The sequence below is a fragment of the Loxodonta africana genome, chromosome 3, assembly GCF_030014295.1.
Source record: "Loxodonta africana isolate mLoxAfr1 chromosome 3, mLoxAfr1.hap2, whole genome shotgun sequence".
NCBI lineage: Eukaryota > Metazoa > Chordata > Mammalia > Proboscidea > Elephantidae > Loxodonta > Loxodonta africana.
Genome location: NC_087344.1, coordinates 210,055,732 through 210,073,578, shown reverse-complemented (window position 1 = coordinate 210,073,578; position 17,847 = coordinate 210,055,732). Strand labels below are relative to the sequence as shown.

General features: G+C 36.5%; 1 protein-coding gene across 2 annotated transcripts in view; it reads right to left on the bottom strand.

Moving 5' to 3' along the window:
• KIFAP3 (kinesin associated protein 3) overlaps positions 1-17,847 on the bottom strand; it is a 257,782-nt gene that overhangs the window by 184,652 nt on the left and 55,283 nt on the right. For both annotated transcript variants that reach the window (XM_010594968.2, XM_010594969.3), the window contains exon 9: positions 8,587-8,765. In XM_010594968.2, coding sequence (XP_010593270.1) covers positions 8,587-8,765 — 179 coding nt within the window. The remainder of the gene's footprint in view (positions 1-8,586; positions 8,766-17,847) is intronic.

Here is a 17,847-nt window from a genome sequence, read left to right as displayed (position 1 = left end):
AGAACCAGGGATATCATTGCTAATGTCAGGTGGATCCCGGCCAAAAGCAGAAAATACCAGAAGGATGTTTACTGATATTTTATTGACTTTGCAAAGGCATTCAACTGTGTGGATCATAACAAATTATGGATAACTGTGAAGAATGGGAATTCCAGAACACTGAATTGTGCTCATGAGGAACCTTACAGAGACCAAGAGGCAGTTGTTCAGACAGAACAAGGGGATACTGATTGGTTTAAAGTCAGGAAAGGTGGGGGTCAGGGTTGTATCCTCTCACCATATCTATTCAATCTGTATGTTGAGGAAATAATTTGAGAAGTTGCACTATATGAAGAAAAATGGGGTATTAGGATTGGAGGAAGACTCATTACCAGCATTACACAGATGACATAACCTCGCTGCTGAAAGTGAAGAGGACTTGAAGCACTTAGTGAAAATCAAAGATCACAGCCTTTAGTATGGATTATACCTCAACATAAAGAAAACAAAAATCCTCACAACTGGACCAATAGCAAAATCATGATAAACAGAGAAAAGACTGAAATGGTTAAGGATTTCATTTTACTTGTATCCACAATCAACATCCAGGGAAGCAGCAGCCGAGAAATCAAAAGATGCATTGCATTGGGCAAATCTGCCAGAAAGGACCTCTTTAAAGTGTTGCAAAGCAAAGATGTCGCCTTCAAGACTAAGGTTTGCCTGCCCAAGCCATGGTATTTTCAATCACATCATATGTATGCAAAAGCTGAACAAAGAATAAGAAACACCGAAGAACTGACACCTTCGAACTGTGGTGTTTGCAAAGAATATTCAATATACAACGGACTGTGAAAAGAACGAACAAATCTGTCTCATAAGAAGTACAATCAAAATGCTCCTTAGAAGCAAGGATGGCGAGGCTGCGTCTTACATACATCGGACACACTTGCTACGGTCAGCAGAAAAGTGGAAGATCCTCAATGAGACGGATTGACATAGCGGCTACAATAATGGGCTCAAGCATAACAATGATTGTGAGCATGGTGCAGGACTGGGCAGTGTTTCGTTTGATGGCACCTAACAACAACAGCATACAAAGCCGACAGCCAACGTCATCCTAAGTGGAGAGAGTCTGAAAACATTCCCCTTGAGAACGGGAAGCGGTCAAGGATGCCCTTTACTACCATTCTTATTCAACACTGTACTGGAGGTCCTATGCAGAGCAATAAGACAAGAGAAAGAACTAAAGGTCATCCCAATTGGTAAGGAAGAAGTAAAAGTATCTCTATTTGCAGATGCATGATCTTATACACAGAAAACCCCAAAGAATCCACAAGAACACTACTGGAACTACTAGAAAGATTTCAGCAAAGAATCAGGATACAAGATAAACATACAAAATCTGTTGGATTCCTCTACACCAACAAAGTGAACTTCGAAGAGGAAATTACCAAATGAATACCATTTACAATAGCCCCTAAGAAGATAAAATACGCAGGAATAAATCTAACCAGAGTCATAAAGGACCTATACAAAGAAAACTACAAGACGCTATTGCAAGAAACTGAAAGAGACCTACATAAGTGGAAAAATATGCCTCGTTCATGGACTGGAAGACTAAACATAGTGAAAATGTCGATTTTGACCAAATTGATCTACAGATACAATGCAATCTCAATCTAAATTCTAACAACATTTTTTAATGAGGTGGAGAAACAAAGCACCAACTTCATTTGGAAAGGGGAAAGACCCTGGATAAGTAAAGCATTATTGAAGAAGAAGAAAAGGGGGAGGCCTCACACTACTTGATTTTAGAATCTATTTTACTGCCACAGTAGTCAAAACAGCCTGGTACTGGTACAACAACACATACATAGACCAATGGAACAGAATTGAGAATCCAGACGTAAATTCATCCTCCTATGAGCAGCTGATATTTGACAAAAGCCCAAATCCATTAAATGGACAAAAGATAGTTTCTTTAACAAATGGTGCTGGCATAACTGGGTATCCACCTGCAAAAAAAAAAAAAAAAGAAACAAGACCCATACCTTACACCATGTATACAACCTAACTCAAAATGAATCAAAGACCTAAATATAAACCTAAAATAAAAAAGGTCATGGAAATAAAAATAGGGGCAATGCTAAGAGCCCTAATACATGGCATAAACAGAATAAAAAACGTAACTGAAACTGCACGAATACCAGGAAAGAAACGAAACAATAACGTGGAGCTCCTAAAAACCAAATACTTATGCTGATCAAAAGGCTTCACTCAAAGAGTAAAAAGAGAATCTACAGACTGGGAAAAAAATTTTTGGCTATTACATATCCAATCACGGTCTAATCTATAAAATCTAGAAGATACTGGAAAACCTCAACAACAAAAACACAATCCAGCTAAAAAGTGGGCACAGGATATGAACAGGCACTTTACCAAATAAGACATTCAGGCAGCTAACAGACACACGAGGAAATGCTCACAATCATTAGCCATTAGAGAAATGCAAATAAAAACTACAATGAGATGCCATCTCATCCCAACAAGGGTAGCATTAATCCAGAAAATACAAAATAATAAATGTGGAGAGGTTGTGGAGAGACTGGAACACTTATACACTGGTGGGAATGTAAATGGTAAAACCACTTTGGAAAACCTTTTGGCGCTTTCTAAAAAAATGAGAAATACAAGTATCACAGGATCCTGCAATTCTACTTGTTGAAACATATCCTAGAGAAAAAAAAGCTGTCACATGAACAGATACATGCATGCCCATGTTCACGGCAGCACTGTTCACAATAGCAAAAAAATGGAAACAACCTGGGTGCCCAGGATAAACGAATGGATAAACAAATTACGGTATATACACACAATGGAATACAGTGCAATAATAAAGAACAATGATGAATCCGCAAAGCATCTTACCACATGGATGAATCTGGAAGGCATTACGCTGAGTGAAATCAGTCGTGAAAGGACAAATATTATATGAGAACACTATTATAAGAATTCAAGAGAAGGTTTAAACACAGAAGAAAACATTCTTTGATGGTTACGAAGGTGGGGAGGGCGGGACAGGAGAATTCACTAACTATACAGCAGACAAGAATTTTTTTAGGTGAAGGTAAGGACAACATACAATATAGGGGAAGTCAGCGTAACAGGACTAAACCAAAACCTAAGAAGTTTCCTGAACACAACCACACCCTTCGAGGAGCAGAGTGGCAGGGGTGGGGGTCTGGGGACCACAGTTTTGGGGAACATCTACGTCAACTGGCATAACAAAGTTAATTTAGAAAATGTTCTGCATCCCGCTTTGGTGAGTGGTGTCTGGGGTCTTAAAAGCTTGCAAGCAGCCATCTAAGATGCATCAATTGGTCTCAACCCATCGGGACCAAAGGAGAATGAAGAACACCAAATACACAAGGAAAATATTATCCAAAAGACAAAACGGCCACATAAACCAGAGACTCCATCAGCCTAAGACCAGAACTAGATGGTGCCTGGCTGTCACCAATGACCATCCTGACAGGGAACACAACAGAGAGTCTCTGGCAAAGCAGGAGAAAAGTGGGGTGCAGAACTCAAACGCATGTAAAAGGACCTGAGTTAATGGTCTGATGAAGATCAGAGGAACCCCTAAAGCCACGGCCCCTGGACTCTCTGTTAACCCAGAACTAAAACCATTCCTGAAGCCAAGTCTCCCAACAAAGATTAGGCTGGATTATAAAATATAAAATAATACTCGTGAGGAGTGTGCTTCTTAGTTCAAGTAGATACATGAGCCTAAATTGGCAGCTCCTGTCTGGAGGTAGGTTGAGAAGGCAGAAAGCAATAAGAGCTGGTTGAATGGACATGGGAAACCTGGGGTGGAAAGGAGGAGTGTGCTGTCTCATTATAGGGATTGTGACTAGGGTCATGTAACAATGTGTGTGTAACTTTTTGTATGAGAAATTAACTTCAGCTGTAAACTTTCACCTAAAGCGCACGCACGCACGCACACACACACACACACAAATCCTAGAATCATACAAGAATGAAAACACATCATACCAAAACCTTGGGACACAGCAAAGGCTGTGCTCAGAGGTCAATTTATAGCAATAGACACACACATCAAAAGAGAAAGGGACAAAAATAACACTTTAGCTACACAACTCGAACAAACAGAGAACAGAAGTCTGCAGCTACCAGAAGAAAGAAAATAATAAAGATCAGAGCAGAAATAAATGAAATACAGAATAGAAAAACAATAGAAAGAATCAACAAAGCCAAAAGTTGGTGTTTGAAAGGATCAACAAAATCAACAAACGGCTGGCGAAATTCACAAAAGAAAAAAGGAGAGGATACAAACAACCTAAATAAGAAATGAAATGGGGGACATTACAACAGACTCGACAGAAATAAAAAAAAAATCATAACAGAGTACTATGAAAAACTATACTCCAACAAATTTGAAAACCTAGAGAAAAAGGACAAATTTTTAGGAACACACTACCTACCCAAACTAACACAAAATGATGTTGGAAATCTGAACAGACCCAAAACAAGAAGAGATTGAAAAGGCAATTGAAAAAAAAAAAAAAAAAAAAACTCCCAACAAAAATAAGCCCTGGCATGCAGGGCTTCACTGAAGAATTCTACCAAACATTCACAGAAAAGCTTGCATCAGTACTACCCAAACTACTTCAGAACATATAAAAGGAAACGAAATTCATTCTATGAAGCCAGCATAACCCTGATACCAAAACAAGGCAAAGACACCACAAAAAAAGAAAATTGCAGACCAGTATCTCTCATGAATATAGATGTAAACGTTCTCAACAAAATTCTAAACAATAGAATTCAGCATCACATAAAAATAATACACCATGACCACGGAGGATTCATACCAGGTATGCAAGGATGGTTCCATATCAGGAAATCAATCAACGTAATCCACCACATAAACAAAACAATCACAGGATCATCTCAATCGACACAGAAAAGACATTCAACAAACTCCAACAACCATTCTAATAAAAACTCTCAATAAAATAGCTATAGAAGGGAAATCCTCAACATAATAAAAAGGCATCTATACAAAATCTGGAAACCCTGGTGGCATAGTGGTTAAGAGCTATGGCTGCTAACTAAAAGGTTGGCAGTTCGAATCCACGAGGTGCTCCTTGGAAACTCTAGCGGACAGTTCTACTCTGTCCTATAGGGTGGCTATAAGTCGAAATTGACTCCATGCCAATGGGTTTTTTTTTTGGTTTATACAAAATCAACAACCAACATCATTCTTAATGGAGAGAGGCTGAAAACATTCTCCTTGAGAACTGGAACAAGACAAGGATGTCCTTTATCACCACTGCTATTTAACATTGTGCTGAAGTCCTAGCTAGAGCAATAATGCAAGAAAAAGAAATAATGGGCATCCAAATTGGTGATGAAGAAGTAAAACAGTCACTACTTGTGGATGATATGATACTATACATAATTAACCTAAAAGACTCTACAAGGAAACTACTGAAACTAATAGAAAGACTCAGGAGAGCTGTAGGATACAAGATAAACATACAAAAATCAGTTGGATTACTGTACACCAATAAAGAGAATGACATAAAGGAAATCAGGAAAACAATACCAAAAAAATAAAATACTTAGGAATAAACCTAACCAGGGATGTAAAAGACTCATACAAAGAAAATGACAAAACACTACTGCAAGAAATCAACAGAGATTCACATAAATGGAAAAACATACCATGCTCATGGATAGGTAAACTCAATGCTATGAAAATGACAATTCTACCCAAAGCAATCTACAAATACAATACAATTCCGATCCGAATACCAACAACATTCTTTAAAGAGATGAAAAAACTAATCATTAACTTTATTCTTACAGATAAGTAAAGCACTACTGAAGAAGAAGGAAGTAGGAGGACTTGCACTATCCGACCTCAGAACCTACTATACAGCTACGGTACTCAAAAGAGCCTGGTACTGGTAAAACAACAGACACATTGACCAATGAAACAGAATTGAGAACCCAGATGTAATTCTATTCACCTACAGTCACCTGATCTTCAACAAAGGCCCAAAGTCCATCAAATGGGGAAAAGGCAGTCTTTTTAACAAATGGTGCCAGCAAAACTGGACGTCCATCTGCAAAAACAATGAAACAGGACCCATAGCTCACACCCTACACAAAAACTAATTCAAAATGGATCAAAGACCTAAATATAAAACCAAAAAGTATAAAGACCATAGAAGAAAAAACAGGATCAATGCTAGAGGCCTTAATACATGGCATTAACAGGATACAAACCATAACTAACAACACACAAACTCCAGAAGTTAAACTGGATAACTGGGATCTTCTAAAAACAAACATGCTCATGAAAAGACTTCACCAAAAGAGTAAAAAGAGAACCCACGGACTGGGAAAAAATTGTTGGCTATGATAAATCCAACAAAGGTCTAAGCTCTAAAATATGCAAGAAAATCCAACACTTCTACAACAAAAACACAAATAATCCAATTAAAAAATGGACAAAGGAAATGAACAGAAACTTCAAAAAAGAAGACATTCAAGTGGCCAACAGACACACGAGGAAATGCTGTCGATCACTAGCCATGAGAGAAATGCAAATCAAAACCACAATGAGATACCTTCTCACCCCAGCATTGCTGACACAAATCAAAAAAACAGAAAATAACAAGCATTTAAGAGGCTGCAGGGAGATTGGAACTCTTATGCACTGCTGGTCGGAATGGAAAATTGTACAACCATTTTGGAAAACAATATGGCTCTTCCTTAGAAAGCTAGAGATAGAAATACTGTACGGTCCAGCAATCCTCCTCCTAGAAGTGTATCCTAGAGAAATAAGAGCCATCACACAAACAGATATATGGACAAACCCATGTCCATTTCAGTATTATTCATAATAGCAAAATGATGGAAACAACCTAGATACCCATTAACAGATAAATGGATAAACAAAACATGGTACATACGCACAATGGAGTACTATGCAACAAAAAAAGAACAATGATCAACTTGCGAAGCAGTCTCACAACATGGATGAATTTGGAGGGCATTATGCAGAGTGAAGTAAGTCAATCGCAAAAGGACAAATATTTTATGAAACCACTACTACAAAAACTCATGAAAAGGTTTACAAACAAAAAGAAACAATCTTTGATGGCTGCAAGGGAGGGGAGGACTGGGGATGGAAAAACACTAAATAGACAATAGGTAAGTGGTAACTTCGGGGAAGGTTAAGATGGTACACAATACTGGGGAAGCCAAGATAACTTGTACAAGGCAAGGTCATGGAAGCTCTACAGATACATCCAAACTCCCTGAAGGGCCAAACTGCTGGGCTGAGGGCTGTGGGGAGCATGGTCTTGGGGAACATCTAGCTCAACTGACATAACATAGCTTATAAAGAAAATATTCTACATTCTACATGGGTGAGGAGCAGCAGGGTGTTAAAAGCCTGTGAGCAGCCATCTAAGATACTCCACTGATCTCAAACCTTCTCAGCAAGGGAGAACGAAAACTAAAGACACAAGGGGAAGATTAATCCAAAAGACTAATGGACCACAACTACCATGGCCTCCACTAGACTGAGTCCAGCACAACTAGATGGTGCCCGGCTACCACCACTGACTGCTCTGATAGGAATCACAATAGAAGGTCCTGGACAGAGCTGGAGAAAAATGTAGAACAAAATACTAACTCACAAAAAAAGACCAGACTTACTGGCCTGAAAGAGACTGAAGAAACCCTAAGAGTATGGTCCCCGAACAACCTTTTACCTCAATAATAAAGTCACTCCTGAGGTTCACTCTTTAGGCAAAAATTAGACAGGCCCATAAAATAAAATGAGACTAAAGGGGCGTACCAGCCCAGGGACAAGGATTAGAAAGCAGGATAGGACAGGAAAGCTGGTAATGCGGAACCCAAGGTTGAGAAGGGAGAGTGTTGACATGTCGTGGGGTTGTTAACCAATGTCATAAAACAATATGTGTACTAACTGTTTAATGAGAAGTTAGTTTGTTCTGTAAACCTTCATCTAAAGTCAAATAAAAACAAAGAAATGACGAGGGGCTGAATTAATACAATGGCACTGGTATTAATTATAGAAAAAAGGATACTCTCAAGAGATATTAGAAAAGTAGAATCTACAGGTTGTGGTTGCTGATTGGAACAGTAGGTGATAGAAAGTGATTGGGCCAAACTGTAATTCTACAAGCTAACATCAAAAGTCCAGCAAGCAAAATAGTTTAGAGGAAAATAATAAGGCTAGATGACCCTGAATTACAACCATAAGTTTAAATTACTTTCTATACATTAAGTTTAATATGGCAAGGTCCGTTCCATCCAATGTACTAGGAAAAGGGTTTTATCCACAAAGCTTCAGTTATATGAAATAGTTAACTAACATAGACTACATTTCCTATTGAAGCCACTTAGAGTGAGTAATTGCTATTGCAAAATCCTCACTGAGAATTATTCAGAAAGCAGATAATATGCTTAGTTTATTGGCAAGATATTCTAGCTTGAAAATGTATAGCATGGAGTGGTGCAAGAAGGGGTTGTATAAGTTACCATATCATTTTTATTCTCCATAAATATGCTGAGTTTCTTCAAGAATGACACAACCAGAATAAGCAGCTCGAAATTGTCCCGATCAAGAGCCTTCACCAGCATGTGAACTATGTTTTTGTTCCTCATCTTCAGTTCTGTACGAGTATCTTCAGCGAGATTCAGAAGTAAATAAAGAGCAACTAGAAAAGTAAAACAGTCGAGAGTTAGGTGATTGGAATAGTGAATCAACAATTAGAAAGATGATTTCTATTCACTAGGTAAGAAATATAGTTCAAAAAAGGTACTGTCTTATATTACTTTTAAAATCTTAACTGGTTAGTAATTATTTCATTGTTGTCATTAACTGCTGTTGAGTTAGCCCCCAACTCGTGGCGGTTCTACGCACAACAGAACAAAATGCAGCTCAGGCGTAAACTGTTGCGATCCATAGGGTTTTCACTGGCTGATTTTCAGAAGTAGATTGGCGAGTCTTTCTTCCTAGTCTGCTTAGTCTGGGAGCTCCACCAAAACCTGTTCAGTATTATAGCAACACACAAGCCCCCATTGACAGACGGGAGGTTGCTACGCATGAAGTACACTGGCCAGGACACCAAACCTGGGTCTCCCACATGGAAGGTGAGAATTGTACCACAGAACTACCAATATCCCTATATTTATTTCGAGTGATATAATAAACTGTGTATCACAAAATGTAATATATATAAAACGATATTATGCTGAGAAAGAGACAATCACCAGTATTAAACAGTAATTCCTACCATCTTAGAGTTTAGGGCTTAGCAGCAATCATCAGTAATTAAAGGTAGGTAAGTCAGCAAATAAAGAACAGGTAGGCAGGGAGCAGCAGAAAACAATGTAAGGTGTCATAAAACTGCGACCACTAAGGGCTGCTGTGTTAACAGAGCTACACTCCACAGCACGGAGCTAAATCTGAGGACACTAAAAACTAACAGACAATTCTCCATTTTTCCTTGAGAGACAGGAAACTTCAGAGTTAAATTTGAAAGGTTTTTCCCAGAATTATGCAGGCTACTATGGTTAACATAACCTTTTTGCTCACTATGGTCTTGATTTTACTCATTATTTTAGTATTTCACTTCATGTATTCTTGTAAGCCATCTCTAAACTTTTACAAAAGACATAGAGAAATACATGCATATATACACACATAAATGTTAAATTTATTTACATAACATATATATGAGATGGAAAGGCAATTCATATTGCTTATTATGGATTTTTATTTTTAATTTTAGTTATATATTATTATTATATATATCTAATGCAACACACTCTTGTATGCCAGGCACTATACTAGTTGATATATAAATAATAAATCATTTTAATTCTAAAACAATCTTATGAGGCAGGAAGTATTATAAAACATCTTACAGATGGAGAATCCTAGATTCAGAAAAGTTAACTTGTCCTAGGACACACAGCTAGTAAGTGGGAGAGTTAAAATTCAAGCCCATCAGAGTTCAAAGTTCACCCATTTATACTACTGCATTATGCTGACTTTTCATGAAAGGCACTACTGAAAGGTCTTAAATTGTGTTCAGAAAAATGTATAGTAGACTTTTGCTAGCAGCCAAGATAGAATGGTATGAACCAGATTATTAAACACTAACCTGAAACAGACCAAAAAAAAAGCAAAAAGAAAGGACAAAAGCACATGAAAGAAAGGCTTTGACAAAACTGGCATCAGGCAATGAAGACAGCGAGCCCTGAGAGACAAGGAAGAAATGAGACAGCCTTATAATTGCCCCAGACTGCCACCCTGAGAGAGGTTCCAGGCCATGGGACAGGAAGGGAGAACTCAGGCGGAACTGACAGACTTCCGCAGTTGAGGAGTTGGAGCTCAGAGTCCAGGAAAGCTGATGTGGCTAGAATTGACAGAACAGAGTGCTGGAGAGGAGAGAAATGAACAAAGAGAACTGTGGAGTTCTGCAGAGGTATTCCTTGAGTACTGAACAGAGTACTGACTGGTGCTCATGTGTCAGAAATATAAATGAGGCTGGGATAGAACAAAATGAGAGAATTAGAAGGCAATAATACATGATCCTTACACAGGGCTGGACTGCACATAATGCCTGTTTCCACCAGCCAGACTGGAAATCTCCTAATTCAGAGTATTCTGAAAGGTCCAGCCTCAGTAGTGGGGAATAATTACCCCCAGACTAAGCTGTTTACATCCAGACTAACAAATCTTAAGAGCAAGAGTCAAAAGCATAAAACTGTTCCCAGTTAATTTAACAGTGTCTGAGAACAAAGCTCAAAAATATTCATAGAAACAATAAAATATCCAATGTCTAACAATATAAATTTCAATGTCTGGTATCCAATCAAAGATTATCAGTCATTCAAATAAGCAGGAATACACGACCCATAAGGAGAAGAAATATCAACCAAGTGAAACTGACCCAGAACTGACAGAGTTCAGAATTAGCACAGAGGACCATTAGAACAGTTATTATAATTGCATTCCAGATATTCAAAAAGGGAAGTACAGACTTGGAGGATAAAAAAAAAAACCCTCAAACTGAACTTCTAACAATAAAAACTACAATGTCTGAGGCTGCATACTAGATGGAATTAGGAGAAGTTTATATATTGAAGATTAGTGAATTTGAAGACATAACAATATAAACTGTCTAAAATTAAAGACATAGAGGAAAAAAATAGCAAAAATGTAAAGAATACCACTGAGCTGTAGACAAACCTTAAGTGCCCTAGTATACATGTAATTGGAGTCTCTGAAAACAATAACTGAAAAAATATCCAAATTTATGAAAACTATAAACCCACAATTATAATATGCTAACCAAACCCCAAGAACATGAAACATGAAGAAAGCAGTACCAAGACAAATGATAATCAAATTGCTCAAAACAAGCATTAAAGAAAGAATCTTAAAAGCAGTGAAAAGAAAAATGGTATCTTACATGCAGAGCAACAAAGAACACCAGATTTCTCACCAAAAACTATGTAAGCAAGAGGACAGTAGAGTTACATCTACATAACAGAAAACGAAAAAAGCTGTTGAGCTAGAATTCTATATCCAATGAAAATTATCTTCAAAAAAGACTTTTTCTGACATACAAAAGAAAAAAATAATTCATCACCAACAACTATGTCCTATAAGAAATACTAAAGGAAGTCCATCAGACAAAGAGAAAATAACACCAGGCAGAAATGTGGAGCTATAACAGGTAAGATTATTTTCTTATTATTCAAATATCTTCAAAATAAAAATGATTATATAAAAATAATAATGATGCCCTGAGGATATAAAACGTATAAGAAATATTCAGGGAGTGGAGAAATAAATGTAAATTATTGTAAAGTTCTCACACTACATGTGAAGTTGTAGAAATAGCACTTGAAGGCACACTGAACTTAAAACAAGTTAAAGACGGATACTATAAACCCTAAAGCACCATTAAGATCATAAAAGAGTTACAGTTGAGCCAACAATGGAGATAAATAAAAAATACCTCAATCTCAAAGAAGACAAAGAAGAAAAAGGTAAAGACAAAAAAAAAAAAAAAAGCAAGAATCAAATATATGCTTTTTATAAGAAAAACTTTAAAGACACAAGTTAAAAGTAAAAGGATGGACAAATACGCACCATGTTAAAACACCAGTCACAAGAAAAGTAGATTTCAGAGCTAAGAATATTCCAGAGATAATGAAGGTCATATCATAATAAAAACAAGGTCAATTCATCAAGAAGACGTTACAATTTATGTTCCTACATGAATCCCCAATAACAGAGCTTCAAAATACATGGAGCAAAAACTGATAGAACTGCAAGAAGAAATAGACAAATCCGCAGTTACAGTCAGGGATTTCAATGTTCCTCTCTCAATAATTGATAGAACAGGTACAAAGAAAATCAGCAAGGATATAAAGACTTGTATATCACTAACTTTACCTCGTGGGATTTATAGAAAACACCAGCAGAAGCAGAATAAACATTCTTTTCAAGTATGTACACACAACGTTTTCTAAGAGGGACTATATTCTGGACTATAAAACAAGTCTCAATAAATTTAGGGGGATTCAAGTTATAGAAGTATTTTCTCTGATGAAAATGGCATTGAATTAAGTATCAATAACACAAAGATGCCTGGAAAGTCTCCAAATATTTGTAAATAAAATAACTGCCTTCTAAATAACCTATGGGTCAAAGAAGAAACAAAAAGAGCAATCAGAAAGTATTTTGAACTGAATTAAAATGAAAACAACAGAATCTGTGAGATGCTGCGAAAGCAGTGCTTGAAAAGAAATGCATGGTATTAACCATCTTTATTAGAGAAAAAAAAATCCTGAATCAATGATTTCATCTTTGCCTTAAGAAACTACATGTAAGCTGAATAAATAATAAAAATCAGAGCAAATATCAGTGAAATAGAAAACAAAAATAGAGAAAATCAATGATACCAACGTTGGTTCTATGAGAAAAAAAAGATCAATAAAATTGATACACCTCCAAACAGACTGATTAGGGGGAAGGCACAAATTATCAATTTCAAGACTAAGACCAGTTACATCATTACAGATACAGGTGTTAAAAGGATGATAAGGAAATATTAATGTAGAACAATGAAAAATACACAAGTTCCTTTAGCTTGTGTCTTACAAGCTATTAACACTCATTCAAGGAAAAAAAAAAAAAACTACTTGAATAGTCCTCTGCCTACAAAAGACACTGAATTTGTAGTTAAGAACTTTCCCATAAAGAGAACTCTAGGGCTCTAATGGCTTTACTGGCACATTCTAGCAAACATTTAAAGAAAAAAATACAAATTTTTCACAAACTCTCCCAGAAAACTGAAGAGGAGGGAACACTTCCCACCTCATTCTATGAGGTTAGCATTGCCCTGATACCAAAACCAGGTAAAGAAAAAAAAAAAAATTAGAGCTTACGAGAAAACTATAGACCAATATCCCCATACACAGAGATGCAAAAAATTTTAAAAGATTTTAGGAAATTAAAGCCAATAATACATAATGGATATAAAACGGATAATACAAGCAGATTTTAACCCAGGAATGCAAAGCTGATTTAATATTACAAAAGCAATTGATTATATTAACCATATAAACAATTAACAAACTAAAAAGAAAACCACATGATCCTTTTAATAGATGCAGAAAACACACTGAACCAAATCCAACATTCGCCCTGATAAAAACCCTCAGGAAATTAAGAACAGATGGAAACCTCCTTCACCTCATAAAGGGTATCTATGAAAACCTATGCTCAGCAGCATACTTAATGCTAAATGATAAGGAACTAGACAAGAAGGTTTACTTGCATTGCTTCTACTCAACATTGCACCGCGTGTTCTAGACAGCGCAATTAAAAAAAAAAAAATAGGCAAGAAAAATAAATAAAAGCCACCCAGATGTGAAAACATGAAGCGAATTGTCTTTACTTGCAGACAAGACCGTCATCAATGTAGAAAATATGACAGAATCTATAAAAGTTACTACCAATGTAACAGGATGCAAGGCCAATACAAAATTCAATTGTATTTCTATATACTGGCAATGAACAATCAGAGATTAAAATTTTTTTTTAAAGATAGCATTTACAACAGCCATAAAAAAAAAAATATGAAATGCATGGGAACAAAACTGACAGAAGATGGGAAAGACCTGTACACTGAAAACAATAAAACCTTGCCATGTTGTTGCTGTTGTGTTCTGTTCTGTTGATTCTAACTCATAGCAACCCTATATGACAGAGCAGAACTGTCCCAAAGGGTTTGCCAGACTGTAATTCAAGTCCTAAGGTCCAATAGTGAAGGATTCTATGGGGAAAATATTAAACCATGCAGGAAGCATCAAAAACAGATGGAAGGAATACAAAGAGTCCCTATACCAAAAAGAAGTGGTCAACATGCAACCATTTCAGGAGGCAGCATATGATTAGGAACCAATAGTACTAAAGGAAGAGGTCCGAGCTACACTGAATGCACTGGTGAAAAACAAGGCTCCAGGAATTGACAGAATACCAATCAAGATGTTTCAACAAACTGTTGCAGAGCTGGAAGAGCTCTTTATGCCAAGAAATTTGGAATACAGCTCCCTGGGCAATCAACTGGAAGAGATGCATATTTATGCCCATTCCAAAGAAAGGTGATCCAACTGAATACAGAAATTATTGAACAGTATCATTAATATCACATGCAAGTAAAATTTTGCTGAAGATCATTCATCAACTGGGAACTGCCAGAAATTCAAGCCGTATTCAGAAGAGGACATGGAACCAGGGATATCACTGCTGATGTCAGATGGATCGTGGCTGAAAGCAGAGAATACCAGAAAGATGTTTACCTGTGTTTTGTTGACTATGCAAAGGCATTCGACTGTGTGGGTCATAGCAAATTATGGATAATATTGCGAAGAATGGGAATTCCAGAACACTTAATCGTGCTCTTGAGGAATCTGCATATAGATCAAGAGGCAGTTGTTCGAACAGAATAAAGGGATTCTGCATGGTTTAAAGTCAGGAAAGGTGTATGTCATATGAAGAAGAATGGGGCATCAGGATTACAGGAGGACTCATTAACAACCTGCATTATGTAGATAACACAACCTTGCTGGCTGAAAGTGAAAAGGACTTGAAGTACCTACTGATGAAGATCAAAGATTACAGCTTTCGCTATGGATTACACCTCAACATAAAGAAAACAAAAATCCTCACAACTGGACCAATAAACAACGTCATGATAAATGGAGAAAAGGTTGAAGTTGTCAAGGATTTCATTTTACTTGGATCCACAATCAACACTCATTGAACCAGCAGCTAAGAAATCAAAAGACGCATTGCATTGGCAAATCTGCTGCAAAAGAGTTCTTTAAAGTGTTAAAAAGCAAACATGTTACCCTGAAGACTAAGGTTTGCCTAACCCAAGCCATGGTGTTTTCAATTGCCTCATATGCATGCAAAAGCTGGACAATGAATAAGGAAGACCGAAGAACTGATGCCTTTGAATTATGGTGCTGGTGACGAATACTGACTATACTATGGATTGCCAAAAGAAGGAACAAATCTGTCTTAGAAGTGGTACAGCCAGAATGCTCTTTAGAGGCAAGGTGATGAGACTATGTCTCGCATACTTTGGACATGTTGTCAGGAGGGATCAGTCCTTGGAGGACATGATGCTTGGTAAAGTGGAAAGTCGGTGGATAAAAAAGGAAGACTCTCAGAGAGATAGACTGACACAGTACAACAATGGGCTCGAGCTTAATAACGACTGTGAGGATGGCACAGAATCAGGCAGTGCTTTGTTCTGTTACGAATAGGGTCGCTGTGAGTTGGAATTGACTTGATGGCACATAACAACAACAACAATCTTTACAGAAACAGATCGTCAGGTCTTTTCCCCACAAAGCAGCTGGTGGGTTCAAACCACCAACTTTTCGGATAGCTATTGAAATTTAAAAAGACTGAAATAAATAAACCTTTCTTGTGAGTCAGAAGATTCAATATGGTAAGATGTCAATTCTGCCAAACTGATCTATAGATTCAATGCAATCCCAATCAAACATTCAGCAATATTTTTTTTGTAGAAATTAGTTATTTAGAAAGTTCATATCGAAATGTAAGAGAATAGCCAAAAATTTGAAAATATAAGTTGAAAGACTAACATTACCTGATTTCAATATTTTATATAAAGCTACAGTAATCAAGATATTGTGCTATCGGCATCAAGATATATAAGTAGATCAGAACAGAACAGATTAGAGAGTCTAGAAGTAAGCCCACACTCACATGGATAAATGATTTTGACAAATATGTAAGACAATTCACTGGATAAAGGATAGTCCTTTAACAAATAGTACAGGAAAATTTGATATCCAAATGCAAAAAAAAAAAAAAAAGAACTTAGATTCATTCTTACATCATATACAAATATTAACTCACAATGTAATATAAACCTTAATGAAAACCTAAAATTATAAAAGTAGTAAAAGAAAACTCAAGAAAAGGTCTTTGTAACCTTCAATTAGGGAAGGATTTCTTAAATACCAAAAGCATGAACCATAAAAGACAAAATTAGTAAATTAGATGCTATAAAAATTAAAAACTTCTGTTCCTTGAAAGATACTGTTAGGTGAATGAAAAGATAAGCCAAAATGGGAAAAAATATTTGCAAATCACATATCTGTATCCAACATGAACTCTCAAAACTCAATAAATTTCCAATTAAAAATGGGCAAAAGATTTGAACAGACACTTCAACAAAGACATAGAAATGACAGATAAGCACATGAAAACTTATTCAACATCATTAGTCATTAAAACCAAACCCAAACCTGTTGTCACTGAGTCAGTTCTGACTCATGGGGTCACTATTAGTCATTATGAAAATACAAATCAAAACCACAGAAGGTATCACTACATAACCTTTAGAATAAGATTAACCATACCAAGTGTTACCAAGGATATGAAACAATTGAAACTTCATACATTGATGATGGGAATGTAAAAGGGTAAAACCACTGTAGAAAACCGTTAGGCAGTTTCTTATAAAGTTAAAAACATACCTATCCTATGGCCCGGCCATTCCATAACAGGTATTTAACCAAGAGAAAAGAAAGCACATATCCACACAAAGATCGCACATAAATGTTCACAGCAGCTTTATTCCTCATTGTCAAAAATTGGAAGCATCCCCAAATACTATCAACAGATGAACAAGTACAAAGAAATATCACTCAATAATAAAAAGTAATGAACTACTGATACAAGATGGCTGAATCTCTAATTACACCTAGTGAAAGAAGCCAGGCAAAAAACAACATATACCACATAATTCCATTCATATAAAACGTAAACTAAAGTGACAGAAAGCAAATCAGTGGTTCCCTTAGGGTGAGTGGGGAGGAACGAGAAAATGGAGGAATTACAACGAGGCATGAGGAGGCTTTTGGAGGTGATGGATATGTTCTTTATCTTGATTATGGTGTTGGTTTCATGTGTTTTCACATATGTCAAAACTTATTAAGTTGTACACTTTAAATATGTGCATCTTCCTGTATATCAATTATATCTCAATAAAATCACTAAAAAAAGAAAGCAAAAAATATTTGCATAAAGTATATGACTAGGAACAAAGCTTAAAGTTTCTCTTTGTAATTTGTGGTAAACATATACATAACAAGAAATTTGTCATTTCAACATTCTTCACTATACAGCTTGGCAGTATGTACTGTGTTCATCATATTGAGTGACCATCACCA